Here is a 16,155-nt window from a genome sequence, read left to right on the forward strand (position 1 = left end):
TTGTCCAGTATGGTTAATTCAGAGCGGCGCCCCCTGGTGGATTAATTGAGAAACACTCATTCCAACGCATTAAGTGTCAGTAACAGCACGTTGTTCCAGTCAGACTAATGACAACGACAATAAAGCACATTTACAAAAGGAACTAAGAACTGGAATGGGATTATTAAGTACTCGTATCGGTACTCGGTATTGGCAAGTACTCAAATGTAAGTACTCGTACTCGGTCTGGAAAAAAATGATATCAGTGCATCCCTACTTCACATGTATTGTACTGTTCCAGAAGCCTAATCCTGTCCCAGTTTGTTTCTTTCCTTTTTACTTCCTGACCCTGTCATCTCATTACTATCACTGTTTTCACCTGGGACTCTCTGCTGCTGTCCTCCCCCTCATCGTGCCACACCTTTCGGCCAATCCTTTTCCACCTGTCTGCTCCCTCCCTCACTCAGCCACGCCCACCTCATCAGCCGACTCAGATCACCTGTGAGCACAGCTGCAGCTCATCAGGCTGACAGGACAGACTCACTCCTCTGCTCTCAGTTCTCTGCCAGAGAAAAATAGAGGACCTAGGAGAAACTTTCACCATGAAAGATACTCTAAACAACTCATCGGGAGATAAAGTCATTATTTTATTTTATTTTATTTTTTACATATTAATGTGTATTATTATAGCCTGTAAATCATGAGAGATCATTCATATCTAGAGGGCGGTGGAAATGCACAATTCATGCTGCCGTTAAAAAAATAAAGAAGAAGTTCTCTGCCAGATTGTTCTTCAGTACGTGTCAGACACTCCTGCTCTGCTCCTTTCTCACGTTCTTATTTCGGACCTCCGCCTGACCCTGGACCACGTCGCTCTGCCTCCCTCCCCGGTAAACCTGTCTGCCTGTTACCCTGGACTATATCTTTCTGCCTGTCTTCCACCTGCCTCATCTCACCTCATCTCCTGTCTTCTGCCTGCTTACCTTCAGCCCAGTTCCACATCCTTCTGCCTGCTCTCACTGGTATACCTACCTGTCTGCCCTCTACCCTGGAACCACTTCTCTTCATCTGTTCCCCCATACTGTGGTTTCAGAATAAATAAGATTTAGAACTGATTCTCACTTCTGTGTGTTGCAGTTGGACCCTAACCACCCCCAAAGTCAGTCATAACCTATACCTGGTCAGTTGAAATGCTACTATTATTGCTGGCAAGTAGTGGGGCACTCAGGGTAGCTGGTGCAGAATCTATGCTAGTGCTTCAATATATGCTCACTGATGTATTTTTGACAGTAGAGTCATGTTGGTGAATTCCTATTTGTGATGAAGAAAGCTGCATTTCACGTTTGTAATTCTCTATGTCAAAACTTTTGCATTCCAATTCTGACAGATAAAATACACACAATATATTTTATGTATGACTGAACTCATTCAAGAGTTTACAAATCTTTATTTTTTGCACAACTATAAAATAACATGCATGCATTTCTATCTTATGCACACAAATCTTTTTGACAGTTTTCTTACCAAATAATAGAGCTGGAAATGCTACTGTGAATTTAATTAATTTTTCACTCAAGAATTGGATGAGGGTTGTGTATTATGTTGCAGGATGCACTAAATAAACTATAGATTGAAAGTACCTGAATATTTTACTCATTGCAATTCTCCCACAATATATCATAGATTATTTATAGTCTTTTTGTTTTTGTGTTTTGAGATGATTTTTATCTCAAGTTGAACTTCACGGAATTTAAGAAGTGGAAGGTGAAACAATCTAATGCAAATTCTCAATCTAAAAGACTGTATAGGATGTGTGATGAATGTTTATTACATACTCAAGGGTCTGCAACAACAACCTCCGCTGATTAGTGAAGGAAATTTTCACTGCCCTCACATTGTTGTCTGAATTTTGCACATGACCTGACAACACTGAGAGAGAGATTGGCAAGCAGCAGAAGGACTTTTGATGAGTATGTGCTTTGATTACTGGAGTCAAAATGAATAGAAAACATTGTCAGACACCCACACTTGTCTCACTCACCGCTGAACATTTCCTTTCCTCTTCTTTTAAGCACTACTCAGATTTGAGCAACACAAAAAGCATCTTGACAATGCATCTAATTATATAGAGTGATGAGTGTCGTCGATTAATGAATGGATTTTCCTAAAACAGAAAATACTGCTCCTAGTGCACCAAATATTGAAATCCTAGAGAGCTTTCTGTTTCATATGAGCTGGAAGCTTTTTCCGACCACACACTCACGGCTCCGCCTCTTCATTTTCAGCTTGCTTGGCCCCATGAGAATAGATCCACTATCTGTGATGTTGTGAATGTTACACCGTTCCCACTGAGAAAAGACTGAATAATTCAAGAAAAGATGGTAATACTCTCCAGACAACCGTTAACATTGTCTTAAAGGTTAAAAGGAATCACCTTATTATTTTACACAAATCTTGTTATGGCAAAAAAGCACCTATCCTCTACAATACACAACAATATAATTTTAAGGAGTCAATTAGCTGAAAATGTTTCATAATAATGGTGCAGTATAGAAGCCATTAAGGTGCTAAAAGCTGTATTATGTCATATATTTCACAGCTAAAAGGATACACTGAAAATGTGAAGCTCCCAGCAGCCTTTGACGATGACATTCGATAATATCTACATTTTGAGCTTCATTTTCATATTCATTATCATTATTTACCTGTCAAGCTGCTTCATTGTTTACACCATTGTCATTTTGGTCCTTATTTTCCCACCCACATTTCTGATTTTCTTTTGTATTTTTTTTTTCTTGCACTAAAACCGTGGGTTGAATTTCTGCATGAAACTAAGCATTGTCTGAACTGACTGGTTGTAACATATGAAGAGCCTGTGGGATGATATACTGTACCATGATTCAAAACTGAAAAAAGCTAAAAGTAAATCCAAACATTTTGAGGGCTTAGTTGAAAGAAATCAGAATCTAAGAAAACAGGGCTCTTTTTAGAGTTTCTCCAACACATTTGTCACAGTTCTTTGCAGAGAATTACTGTTGATTTCTTTTGCCAATGTGGTAGTTTGAGGTCGTTTTATATTAATGTTAATCATACAGCCGTGGGCACTGCTGCTGTCTCTATTGTTTTTCTTTTATAAAAAAAGGGAATTTTTTCTTTGTGTAAATGTTATTTTTCAAGGCAAAAGATGCTTTTCCTGCTGTTAATTTTTATTAGCATTTATTATTTGGCATGTTCTTTTTTCTTTTGTTTTTCAGAAAATCTAAAACATGAAGAAAACAGAGGCTGAAAAAAAAAATCCAGAACTGTTGCCTCGAGGATATGAATGAGTTGGTTTAATTGCACCACATTAATCCTCACTGAATGTGGATCTGCCAAAGCCTTTGAGCTACAGAGTGCCAAATTGCCTAATCTTCATATGTGTGTGATGATGACTCATTAGTGTTGAAATTATTATGGTGGCACAGTCCTGTGAGAGTGGAAGAAACACTCCTTTAAACCTGAAATCAAACAGTATTCAGGCATGAAAGGAAGAAAAAAAAAAAGCACAAGTGACTGAAATACAAATACAGATGAGTACTATAGTCTTAATGTAATGACCTCAACCTTAAACTACTGGGTTTGACATATTATTTTGTGCATTCATCTTCACTAAACCCTTCTTTCGCTAAGTGCTATTGAAATATAACCACTTAGAGATATGGGGACTTTGATCCTTTTTTTTTTTTTCTTTTACAGGTTTCAATAGGAGTGCCGTCTAAGCCTTGTGCTTTCACATTTGTGCCAGTGGTACAGAGCTTGCCAATTAAAAACAGTGTCACTGTGGAGGAAGCGTCTACTGTTCTGTCACGGGAACCACATAAGGTACAGATGCTTACACAGCAGAAGACCAAACTGTGATTTTTCATCATTTGTAACACTCTCAGTTTATTCAGATCAAATCTTTCACATCCTCACCATTTCCCCCGTTACTTCAGGTGTGCCCCTGGGATCTGTACTGGGGCCCCTCCTTTTTTATCATCTACCTCCTTCCCCTCTGCAATATAGTCCAGAAATATAATAACTTTCACTGTTACGCGGATGACACCCAGCTCTACCTCACCAGCAGTTCTGAATTGAATTCTAAATACTTTTATTGACATTCAAGGCCATCCATAACCTCACCCCTCCATATCTGTCTGATCTCCTTCATGTTGCCACTCCCTCTCACCCTCAGATCTTCCTCCTCCATCCACCTCACTGTTCCCTCTGTCCATTTCACCACCATGGGGAGCAGAGCATTCAGCTGCTCTGCTCCCCAACTCTGGAACTCCTTGCCACCGGAGCTCAGAAATATCACTTCACTCCCTCTTTTCAAATCCAAAATCAAAACCCATCTGTTTAGGGCCGCTTTCTCTTAGTGAACACAATTGCATTGTCCAATTTTTAACCTGCCTTTTACTTTTTGCTCTGTTTTATTGCTTGTTTTATATTCTCCTGTTTTACTGTATGGTGTCCTTGAGTGCCAAGAAAGGTGCCTATAAATAAATTGTATTATTATTATTATTATTATTATTATTATTATTATCACAAGTCAGTAAGTGTATTAGATGTACCCACTTAATTCATGCGGTTAATTTTGCCTATGATTCACTCTTTGAAACTCTAGCTTTTTTTTCAGTTAAGTTTATTTCAAATATGCAACAAAACAAAGTAATCTTACTTAGTCCTTAGAAATAAAACAGATCGTAAGAAATCATGGGAAAAATAAACAAAACTTATACATATACATGAAAGCAAAACATGACTTCATTTGCACGTTTAAAAGGGAGTGGGAGAACATATAACTTATAAAATCCCACTCCTTCTCCACACAACAGTCTATCCTTTGGCTTCATATCAGCATAATATATGAAAAATCAAGTCCTATAGATCTTTTATGAGTAATTAACCTCACTTATCACCCTCGCATACACATACTTACACACCCACATTGAAGTAAATAAATAAGTACATGCATACATACATAAATCCTTGAAGGCAACACAAATGAATACACAGTAAAGTAAACAACAAGATAAAGTAGACAACAGCAGTCAAACAAAACACAACAATTAACACACGCAAAAATCAAGTAGCAAATTAAATAAAACAAAACAGAATATTAATGTAACAAAAGTATTAGGTTCAGCTTCAGTCTGTATATGGGAGCAGGTCTATTTATCACCGCTTGTTGGCAGTAAATACGGCAACTTTATGATTTATGTTCCCAGTTTCCTACTCTGCAGCACTAACAAAGAGCCAGCTGTCCCCGTCTGACTCTGCACTAATCCAAATTCTCCAAACTTTATCCCCAAACTTGAAGATATCTGGGTTTTAAGGTTTTGAGTCTGTGGATTTGTGAGTAAAATCTAAAAGTTTCCCATTTGAAATGCAATTCACCAGTGTTGACAGAGTATGAATATAAGTAATAACTTTCTTATTATTATGTCTTTGACATGATGGTGTCGTCTCCTTCTGTTTGTCGCTCCGTTTAACCTTGAGACAGCATTTATCATTTTGATCAAACTTATTTGCTTTATATAATTCATATTATTGTCACATAGGAGCCTTTTTTAGCTAAAAAATGATATCCAGTGTAAATTTCTACAGTCCAGCCCTGATGGGGAGATGACCAAAACATAATGGCCACATGCTGATCAGGATCTTCTTCTGGATCCAGGAACTTACAGAAAATTTAACATGGGCTCTTATGGGGAAAAAATTTCAATTGTCTTTTCTCAGAAACTGCAGTTCTGATTGACTTCAAACTTGGTATACAGCTTCTTTATGATGATGTCAACAGTTGGTATTGAAATTATTTCGATCCGGATCTGATTCTGGATTTGGTGTGACTTTGACAAATTTTCCCATTATAACAGATAGGAAGTGGATTGATCCAATAAATCAGTAAGTATCAGTGATATCAAGTTGGAATTTGAATTTTTTAGAGATCTGATTGGAATATGACCAAAACATGGGCTATTTCTGTAATATAATAAATACACATAACTGGGTGATAATAAATGGCATCTGGATACATTTCCCAAAGTTTTTAATTTGGCCGGTAAGCTACAGGGCCATTGGTCCTATTTTTCATTTAATAGTAGTGGAGGAAATGAACACTTCTAACACGTTCTACATCAACACCTGTAACAAACTCAAATCAAGAGCCGTCAAACAAAGACACAAAGGACCCACATTTGTTAAACTTAGTGAAACTTATGCAAAAATATCAGACATCTCATGAGTTAATGTCACATGATGTCCAACTACTGGAACAGATTGAAACACATAAGACATGTATAGATCAAACAAACAAACAAAAACCACAATGCAATATAAGAGAAAGAAACTAATTAAAATCAAGTGTTCATTGGTGTATTTAATGGGGTAGTAACAGCTTGTAAAGATGTGTTAATTCCACCTCACCTCTGCCAGTCAGCACTTAGTTCCATTAGCACTGCGCTTTGAAAACAGCAGGTGAAACATGCATTGGCTTGAAAAATGAGTTTTATTGAAATATTTGTGACTAAACACAATGGTTCCGGATCTATCAAAGGTTTGCGTGTATTAAAACGTGTGCAAACTCATTGCACACACAAAAAAATGTACAAACTGATTTACTAACAGTGTGCAATAAGGGTTGCGTCTTTCAAAGGTGCAAAATATTGCGTCTGCATCCAGTCAGTACATTTGACACAATGAATATGCAATATGGGGCGTTTACACAGAGTTTACCCACAGTTGTGCATGTGCTGGGAGGAGAAAATGTAAATATATTAATTTAGCACACGCAAAGTGATTTATCAAACCCAAAAGCAATTTTGCTCATTGAAACTGCGTCTATATTTAACACGTCTCAAAAGGAGGTGCAAACTGTTTGGGTGTGTAATTGCGCACACATGGCTGCGGTTAGGAGACATCGAAATGATGAAATGAGATGCAGAGAACGCATTTTTCACCCTTGTGTGAAGATTTATGGAATGATGGAAGAAAAAAATAATTGAGACATATGAGTGAGTTTACACACTTATCATGCACCATTTTGGGGTCAAGGATATGTAGGAAAACGCTGAAATGATCATTGACAAGTTGGCCTGAATGCAGTGGCGGCTGGTAAATAGAGGGCACTAGGGCGCTGCCCCACCAGTCTCACATAAATGAGCTATACATGATATAGCCCATGGGTACTGTGTATTATCTGCATTCAAATGTAGTTTTAAACTGTTTTTAATTGTTTAATGAGCAGTCAAATCACATGTTTGCTGTTTGAGGCACACAATCTGTACCCAAGGCTCTGCATTTACCATAATACATTCTCGTTATAAATGGTGTGTGTGTAGTGGACTCTCTCCAATACAATAAATAGGAGAGCTTCGGGCACCCCCACAGGCGTAAACATCACATTCTGAAAAGAATCAAGACCTTCCTCAGAAATGGAATCAGAAAATAGGTTTTCTAAGTATTACTACCCAAATGCATGTGTGCAGCTGGATAGCTCAGTAGTTAACCCAACTGCCTTAGAAACAAGAAATTGGGGGATTGATTCCTTACTGGAGTGGTTCTGCTGTTTCATTTTAGTCCTTTTTTAAGGCAATGGCTACTGTCACAGTACTGTGGCAGGAAGTACTGGTTTGTCTATTGCCACAGGGACAATCAAATGATAGGAATTCTGCACTCTGAACGTTGTCCCAGTGACTGATTTATATTCATCAAAAACCAGGACAAATTCCTCATATGAGGCAAAAGAGTCACCACGTTTCATGTCGTTTGCCTGGATGCTAAAACTGAAAGTGTGAATAGGCGCACAAACCAGCTTGTGATAACTGGTACTCGAGCCTTTTTTGTAACATGGCATGTGCGATGCTTATTACCACAGTACTGTGGCAGCAGGGTTACAGGTTACCAATCTACACATGATATAATGAGGGCGCTGATTGGCTCTGTGGTAGTAGACAAATGAGAAAGTAGTCCCACTGCACTGAGTGAATAGCCACTTCGTTTTATATTTTTTTTAGATGCCATGCAATCTGCCCGCACCACCTTCAGCCCTGGTCTAAATGCATTGTTAATCCTGTCAGTGGAAAAGACTCTTGTCAGGGACATGCCTGACTTTAACAATAGAGTCACAGAATAATGTGCATGTTTGATGGATAGACGGTGAAATTTACATATAAAAAATACATGGCTGAAAACACATACTGTGTAGTTTTGTTTTTTGTTTTTTTTAATATTTAAAGATAGAGGTGCATATCCGTGTATCCTAACAGTGATATGTGGTCATAGTGCATGCAGCTGAAAACTGACTTGGATACTGTGCCCCACCAAAAACTGCCCAAATGTCGTCTTTTAGGGCTCCACCAGTGGTTGACAGCACATATTCAGATTCTTTCAACAGTGAAGAAACTGAAGTTTGCACACAGATACAGCCCTTTATTAATACGCTAAATTTCAAGTACTTATGGGTTTGTGTGTGCACACACTTCTGGTTTTGAAGCTTTAACAACCTAAGCTAATGCTCAGTTTAATAATTCATAACATAAACTGAATGGAGCAGATGATAATGTGGAAAAATGGGCATAAAATTTCACTAATGTCCATAACTTATTGATACGTTAAGCCAAAGTCAGTCCGCAGTCTTACAAACGCAGGCGTATGCAGCTGGACATAACTCAAACACATTTTCAAGCCAAACATCATGACTTTACAGCAGCAGCAAAACACTTTACACAATGTTCTGCAGATTAAAGTGAACAAACTGAACACTTTTAGTGTTTGAAAAATCAACCAACTGAAATAAACTCTGTAACCTTGACTCAGTGATGGCAGTGACCCATGATAGCAGAGTTAGTGAAGCTTTCACACCAGGAATTCAAGGAGCTTCTGGGCTGAAGTTGACCCTTCAGTTTAACAAGCGTCGGATGTGAGTGGCTTTCAAAAATTCTTGAGAACATGATTGTTTGTCACTCCTCCGTCGTTCTTTGAAATCATCATTGCATTTAGACAATATTAATCAATGTTTTATCATCCACCCAATATTCTCAGCCCCTGGGAGTGTTCAGAAGACAGGAAATGAACTGTTTCATATCATTATTGAAGTGCATACTGCAACAATAGGGGATCTTTGTCTGTATCTCTTTGTGTTTGTAATTAAATCTAGTGTGAGGAAGACTGTCTTCTGTTGACCTCTGCATGAATACCTAATTATTCACTACTATATAATTAATAAAGTGAATATTTGAAAAATAAAACTGAAAACTGAGTATCTACTGTATGGCTGAACAAATATTTGAAATATCAAACAGCTGGGCCCAGCCTTGCAAGTCTACCCTGCATTCCCTACCTTAATATCCTCAATAAATTGTTGACAAATTTGCATGTGCAGTTACTTATAATGTGGGTGTAATTACATACAAAAGACAATGTGAAGAACACGTGCAGCCTTCTGGATTGTCTGGTACATTTGAACTTTTCTTAATATAAAAACTAAAACTGCACTGAAGCCCATGAGCCAGAAAATGTAATTTACCACCTTTTAGACATCTTTGAAATTACTTCAGGGATTAATCATGCATGTGGCTTGATGATTAAAGAACACACCTTCACCAGAGGAGGTGAATCTATCTCAAGTCTTTCATGCAGAAGTTCAGCAATTACATTCATGACTTATTTCTCAAAAAGACTAATCAGAGATAACAGAGAAAATAAACAAAGTAAACACAATACATAAGCACGCATAAACATGGGAAAAAACAGAATAGTAAAGTAGTTATAGTAAAAGTATAGCTGCAGAATTTAAAGTTTCAATATGTAAGATTCACATGCTAACAATAGCTCAAATTAACCCTGTCATGCATACTGGTCACTACAGTGGACAGCTATTCTACAGCTGTTCTCTTGTATATTCATGGATTTTGTTGTTTTAGTTTCATATCTGCCAACACAGTGGACGCTTATGCATCATCCCATACACTACAATTGATAACATTACTGTAACTTTGCTGTTCTAGATAAACTTGATCTAACATATTTGAGTGTAAATCAATTCCTTATTATTGTTATTAGACTGTCATTAACAACAGAAGTTGTTTTTTTTTTTGCATGTTATCTCAATGAAGTGAGTAATGACTGGTATTAGAGTATGTTAAAATGTGAGAAAACATCAGATTAGCAGCGTTAAAATGTTTTTATTTCATAGTTTTCACACTAAATACATGTTTTTTGCTTCAACTATTAAACGCATGGTGTCCAGCTGAGTGGACATTTTTGCAACTCCATGAAAAATAGCTTCATAAAAAAAAATTTATCGCATTGTTTTTTTTTAATGCCTAAAGAAGAATAAAATCACTGAAGAAAAAGAAAAAAAAAAAATCTTGATTAAGGTTGTGGTAATTCATGCATGAAAGGGTTAAGTTAATGGGAGCTAGTGTTGTACATCATTGCTGCTGTAGATGAACACTTCAACTGAAATCTGTGTACAGGCTGTTATCATTAATGTAGGCAACTCATACATATGTGTAGCTTGGAAATGGAGTTTGCTAATGTCCACAAACAGCCAGCTCCCAGCTCAAAAATTACCCTTTTTTTATTTTTATTTTTTTATCAGATCATCATCATTATATCAGTCACTTGCACCAATGCTGGTGATGGTGCAAATAAGCTAAATGCTCTATACTCTTTGTGCAGAACATCAGATGTTCTGTATGTTTGACTGCATACATAAATTAATGTAAAAATCTGCCTAATTGTGGTAGCTAGAAGTAAACAAACCAGCATAGCAGACTGTATGGGGCTTATGTTCAGGGAGGGAAACAGAGGAGTAAAAATGATGCATAAGGCAAGAGAAGCTGTTAAGTTTTTTTGTATATTTAGATACGTATTTGGTATTAATTTATTCTTGTCCTCAATGGGCTGAAACCTGGCTAACGCTAGAGCAGCTGCTGATTATGCAGAACATTTGCGGATAAATAATGTTAGCACAAGACCTTTTTTTAATAAACAATTTGGCATATACACCACATCCATGGGGGCCGCCATTGTTGTTTAACGGGCTACCTGATGTCAGAGCTCAGAACTGGGAGTACATCAATCTAGTATGAATTCATGGATGGGAAGTTTGACTGCCATTCCAGTGCATTTTCATCGGTAGAAGGTTGGAAGAACATGAGTTATGGGTGGCCTGGAACGCAGCATCAGTACAACTCTGTTGTGAAATTTATGTTTAAAAAAAAAAAAATTAAAAATTAAAAGATCTATGTTATTGCCTGTACTTAGAGATGTTTCACCCATCTGTCCTCCAGAAAAATTCTGCCAAACCTCATTCATTTTCCTTTGGGTCAGACTGAACCTGTTATGTTGCTCTATTCTAAACCACCAGACTCATCCACTCAAAGGTGGCGGTTTTGCCTCTTTATTGCCGGTTTTATCTGAAATATTGCATTAAAACAGGCTGCAGAGGTATTCTTTCTAATGTGGAACTTTGATAAATTTAAGAACACTTCAGGGCTTCATTACCCTGTGGCAAAATGTTATATGATGACAAGAAAACGTGGTGAAAATATTGTCAATATAGCATAATTGTAAATGAATACTAACTTGTTGGTAAGCTTTTATTAATGGTAAAACCCAATCAAATGTCCAACTAATCATGTCAGAGCCTGTATTATACTGCATAAGTGTCTTGTGATTCTCTTTTACAAATGTCCTTGAACTACTCAAGTCTCACATCCACATCAGTGCGTTCAGCCACTAATTCTAATCACTTCAATCTCAGCCTCTTTCTGGCTTTGTAGGAGTTTTCAGAGTCGTGCTGTGGGTGATGTTAGTAGTCATTACCCAACAGTGTGAAGTGGGTCTTAATTACCTCGAAGGGGTTTAGTTTGCAATAATGATAAGATTGCTGCTTACATAATCCTCCTTATTACATGACTTTTTTCTTGAAGACTTAATAGTTGGATGTAAATTATATGAGACAACACATTGTATAAAATGATGTAAAATGAATGATCTAAAAATGATTCTGTGGTTGGAAGTGTCTATAGCATACTGACTGAAATATAACAGACTGTATGGTGACCAATAACAATCTGTTATTCTCATGGAAATGTTTGTACTGCTATGAGAACATAGTAGTCACATGGTATCAACAAATCATGTATTACGCTTTAATGTCAGTCATTAGGCCCCTCATGTATATTGCAGAGTGTACAGTGCATCCTTTTTCAGTGTTTCAAAAGGGTCATATTTTGCTAAACCCACTTTTATTAGTCTTTGGTATATTTATTTTTTTATTTGGAGACCCTAGTAGTTCAAAAAGTTTGAATTTGAACCCTCCAGGTGCTGCAAAGCTATTTTTTTATTCATTTTGGCAAAAATTGAATGGATTTCTGCAATCCATTTTAATTCCTTCTTAAAGTGAAAACACACCAACCCGATTTTCGGTGGTCGGATGTCGACGGGCAGTCTAGCGAGGTAGGTGACTTGAGTCTGTTTGGTGTCTTCCGTGTGATTGGCTGTTGTTAATGCCATCACCAGTCTTTTCAGCCGATTCAACATATGTAATCGGCCACTACCCAGTGGTTCAGTTGGACCTATCTGATTGGTGGAGGGATAGCCTTGACTAGTGAATCAGTGAACGAGAAGTTTATATGTGAATACAGCTATGCCAAGGTACTTCACACAATTATTGTCCGCTATAATAGGCCATTCACTGCTCACATTGTATCTGAATGAATGCTGTTATGCCCAGCTCGTATGAGAGTATAACAAAGGAAGGGAAGGTTCGCACAGTCACAATTAAAGGTAATGTAATTTTAATAAAGATAACTCAAATCAAACTTACTCAGGTGAAAAATCAGTAATCAGTGGTGAGGTGTAGGATGTGTGGATGCATGTGAGAACAAAGAAACCAAAGAACCAAACAAACATAACCAAAAGTCAAACAGCCATGCTGGGAGCCCAGGTGTCATCAGCCATGCAGGAGGGAGAGAGAGCCATCTTGGTTTCCAGCACACTTATATAGGGTCTGGTCAGGTGTGTCAAATGAGCAGGGCGGAGCCAACCAGAGCTAAAATGGAGGAGTACAAGGAGAAACAGGCAAAATGGCTGACAGCCATCACAGTGCCATGAGTGAATGAGTGTTGTCTATGGACTTCATTCTTTCCATGAAGTCAACACTGTTAGCACAGTGCAATTTGTCCTTAGTTTTCACCTGTGACATCTTTCTTCTTCCACAAGAATAAGCCCTAGAGCTGACATCACCTGTATCTTCCTATTACTAGCCATCCGTTCATTAAGTACAACAACAACAACCCTTCTTGACTACTCGATACTCTCTGCTGACAATGACTGACGACAGCAAGCTCTGTGTTTTGGTCTAAAGAGATGTTTCATCATTTCCGTTTTTACGTCTCGTGCAAGCGTACAACATAGAACATACACTCAAGTTGCTAGTCAATTTGGTGTGTTCTTCACACTTTTTTGACTGTGTCGAGCAGACGGGATCTGACTAATCAGTCGAGCTACCTTTTCTGATGATGATCGGCAGTTGGGTTGGTGTGTCTTTGCCTTTAATTTGTTGCTTCTATAATTAGTTATGTCATGACATTTGCACATATAAGGTCAAGACTTCCGATTAACATTTCTCCAAGTATGGAGAAATGAAACAGAGCAACACAGTCAACAACCTGGAGGGGGTGGGGCGTGAAGTGGCTCATTTGCATTTAAAGGGCCAGCGCTCAAAATGACCTTTCTGGTGTCATTACTCAGAAATAGGGTTGAAGATGGACCTGTGAATTAATGAAGAATTCAGACCCAAGCATAGCATTTACAGTTTATGTAGACCACAGGGAAATGTTCTAAAATGCACATTTCCATTTAAAAAAAGCAAAATATCACTCCTTTAATGTCAAACATTGGCTAAATCATGAGCTCCGTGCCCTTAAAAATGTAAACTTTATTTGGTTATATCCAGAAGTAACATCCCATTCTGTTGCTAGTCAGACTTTTGGCTCCTTTCTTACTTTTTAGCTTACCAGCTGATAGGCCGTAAGCTATTGTCGTCATGCGGTGTCCGGCGTCGTCGTCATCTGTCTGTTGTCATCATCCTGTCGTCTGTTACAAAAATTTCAATCATCTTCTTCTCTGACTGACTTCAAACTAAACTTGGTATACAGCTTCTTTATGATGATGTCAACAAAAGTTAGTGAAATTATTTGGATCCAGCTCTGATTCTGGATTTGGTGCGACTTTGAAAAATTTCCCCATTATAAGAGATAGGAAGTGGATCAATGCAATAACTCAGTAAATATAAATGATATCCAGTGTAAATTTCTACAGTCCAGCCCTGATGGGAGATGACCAAAACATAATGTCCACATGCTGATCAGGATCTTCTTCTGGATCCAGGATCTTACAGAAAATTTAACATGGGCTCTTATGGGGAAAAAATTTCAATTGTCGTCTTTTCACAAACCACAGTTCTGATTACTTCAAACTTGGTATACAGCTTCTTTATGATGATGCCAACACAAGGTATTGAAATTATTTCGATCCGGATCTGATTCTGGATTTGGTGCGACTTTGACAAATGTTCCCATTATAAGAGATAGGAAGTGGATTGATCCAATAAATCAGTATCAATGATATCAAGTTGGAATTTGAATTTTTTACAGATCTGATTGAAATATGACCAAAACATGGGCTATTTCTGTAATATAATAAACACACATAACTGGGTGATAATAAATGGTATCTGAATACATTTCCCAAAGCTTTTAATTTGGCCGGTAAGCTACAGGGCCATTGGTCCTATTTTTTACACTTGTCGGCACCAAAAAGTAGTGACTTATAGGAAGATGTTCACAGAAATTGACCCTTCTCCAAAGATAAGAAATGCACATAGTTGCATATTTTTAAAAGTTCTTTTATGGAGAGTTTTTTTTTTTTAATTCTGTGAAAATTGGCTGGTCTACCAGTGCTCGAGGGCAATGTGGACCCCTGGAGCATCAGCTGCTCAAAGAGCTAGTGGAGGCTGAACCAGTATCAGCGACAGCATCACAGCTTCAGGTGTCTTAGGAGAGTTGACTACTTCGACTGCCTGAGGTCAGCTGGTTGAGGGACTTCAAACGCTTTCTCAATGGGGGGTAGCACCATTTATTTTCCAACTCCCTCTTTCCTGCTTTAACCAACAGGAGTGGCAGCTCTGTACATTATTGACCCACAACATATAACTACACAGATGAACACGGAGCCTGTTATCGTCATGTACAGGAGCAGTGTTGAACAGTTTATTTCAATTTAATATGCCTCTATATGTCTCTGTGTTCATGGTTCTGAGCTTCCAATACTGACACTGTCCATCAATCTGCCTTTTACTTTGATTCTCCAACAGAGCATCACCATGAATTTCAATCGCTAGTTTTAATTATTTATTTTAATTTATTGTCTATTAAATTCCAGCAGCTGGATTCTTTTATAAAAATCATTAGTGGTACAGAAATATCTCCCTATATTTATTATGGCCATATATAATATTTATGATATGAATATTAACTTTTACTTCATGTATGTAGCTGAGAATACAAAAAAATCTATTGTATGTAGTGTTTTCCAACCTGCAACAATACATATATTATAAGATGATGAAATATTCAAGTCCAACAAATCTATAATATAGAAGAAATGTGATTTTCTGTGTGTAACATTTATAGATCAAAGATCTTTACATGATTAACTGGCTCTAATGCATGCAGTGGATTATGAATATCTTTCAGCAGTTGTGAATTCCACTCCCTTCTCTGCAGTCAGTTTTTTAGGTTGTAAAAAACCTACTCAGAAACAGGAGGTTTTGATGTTTTCAGACCAGTGGGCGGAGTTAATTATATGATTGATAGCTGTAATGACCAATTGCTGTTCAGATGTAGTCCGTCACGGCTCTACTCTACTGTGTCTTGATGTAGAAGCTTGAAAAAGTGGTGTTGAAACTGTGTCAGATCATGCTTTTTGACTTCGACTGAGGGGAGCTAATGAAGCAAAGAGTGCATTTTCTGATTCTGGCCTTTTTTCCTTCTCATTTGACTTCCTGCAGCTTTAATACGCAGATGTAAGAATGGCATCTTCTCCTCTCAACTTGTCTTCCCTTTAAGGAGCAGTAAATAT

General features: G+C 37.6%; 1 protein-coding gene across 2 annotated transcripts in view; it reads left to right on the forward strand.

Annotated features, from left to right (window-relative positions):
- Positions 1-16,155, forward strand: part of mlip (muscular LMNA-interacting protein) — an 86,412-nt gene that overhangs the window by 10,837 nt on the left and 59,420 nt on the right. For both annotated transcript variants that reach the window (XM_030156757.1, XM_030156759.1), the window contains exon 2: positions 3,715-3,840. In XM_030156757.1, coding sequence (XP_030012617.1) covers positions 3,715-3,840 — 126 coding nt within the window. The remainder of the gene's footprint in view (positions 1-3,714; positions 3,841-16,155) is intronic.

The sequence above is a fragment of the Sphaeramia orbicularis genome, chromosome 15 (genome assembly GCF_902148855.1).
Source record: "Sphaeramia orbicularis chromosome 15, fSphaOr1.1, whole genome shotgun sequence".
NCBI classification, from domain to species: Eukaryota; Metazoa; Chordata; class Actinopteri; order Kurtiformes; family Apogonidae; genus Sphaeramia; species Sphaeramia orbicularis.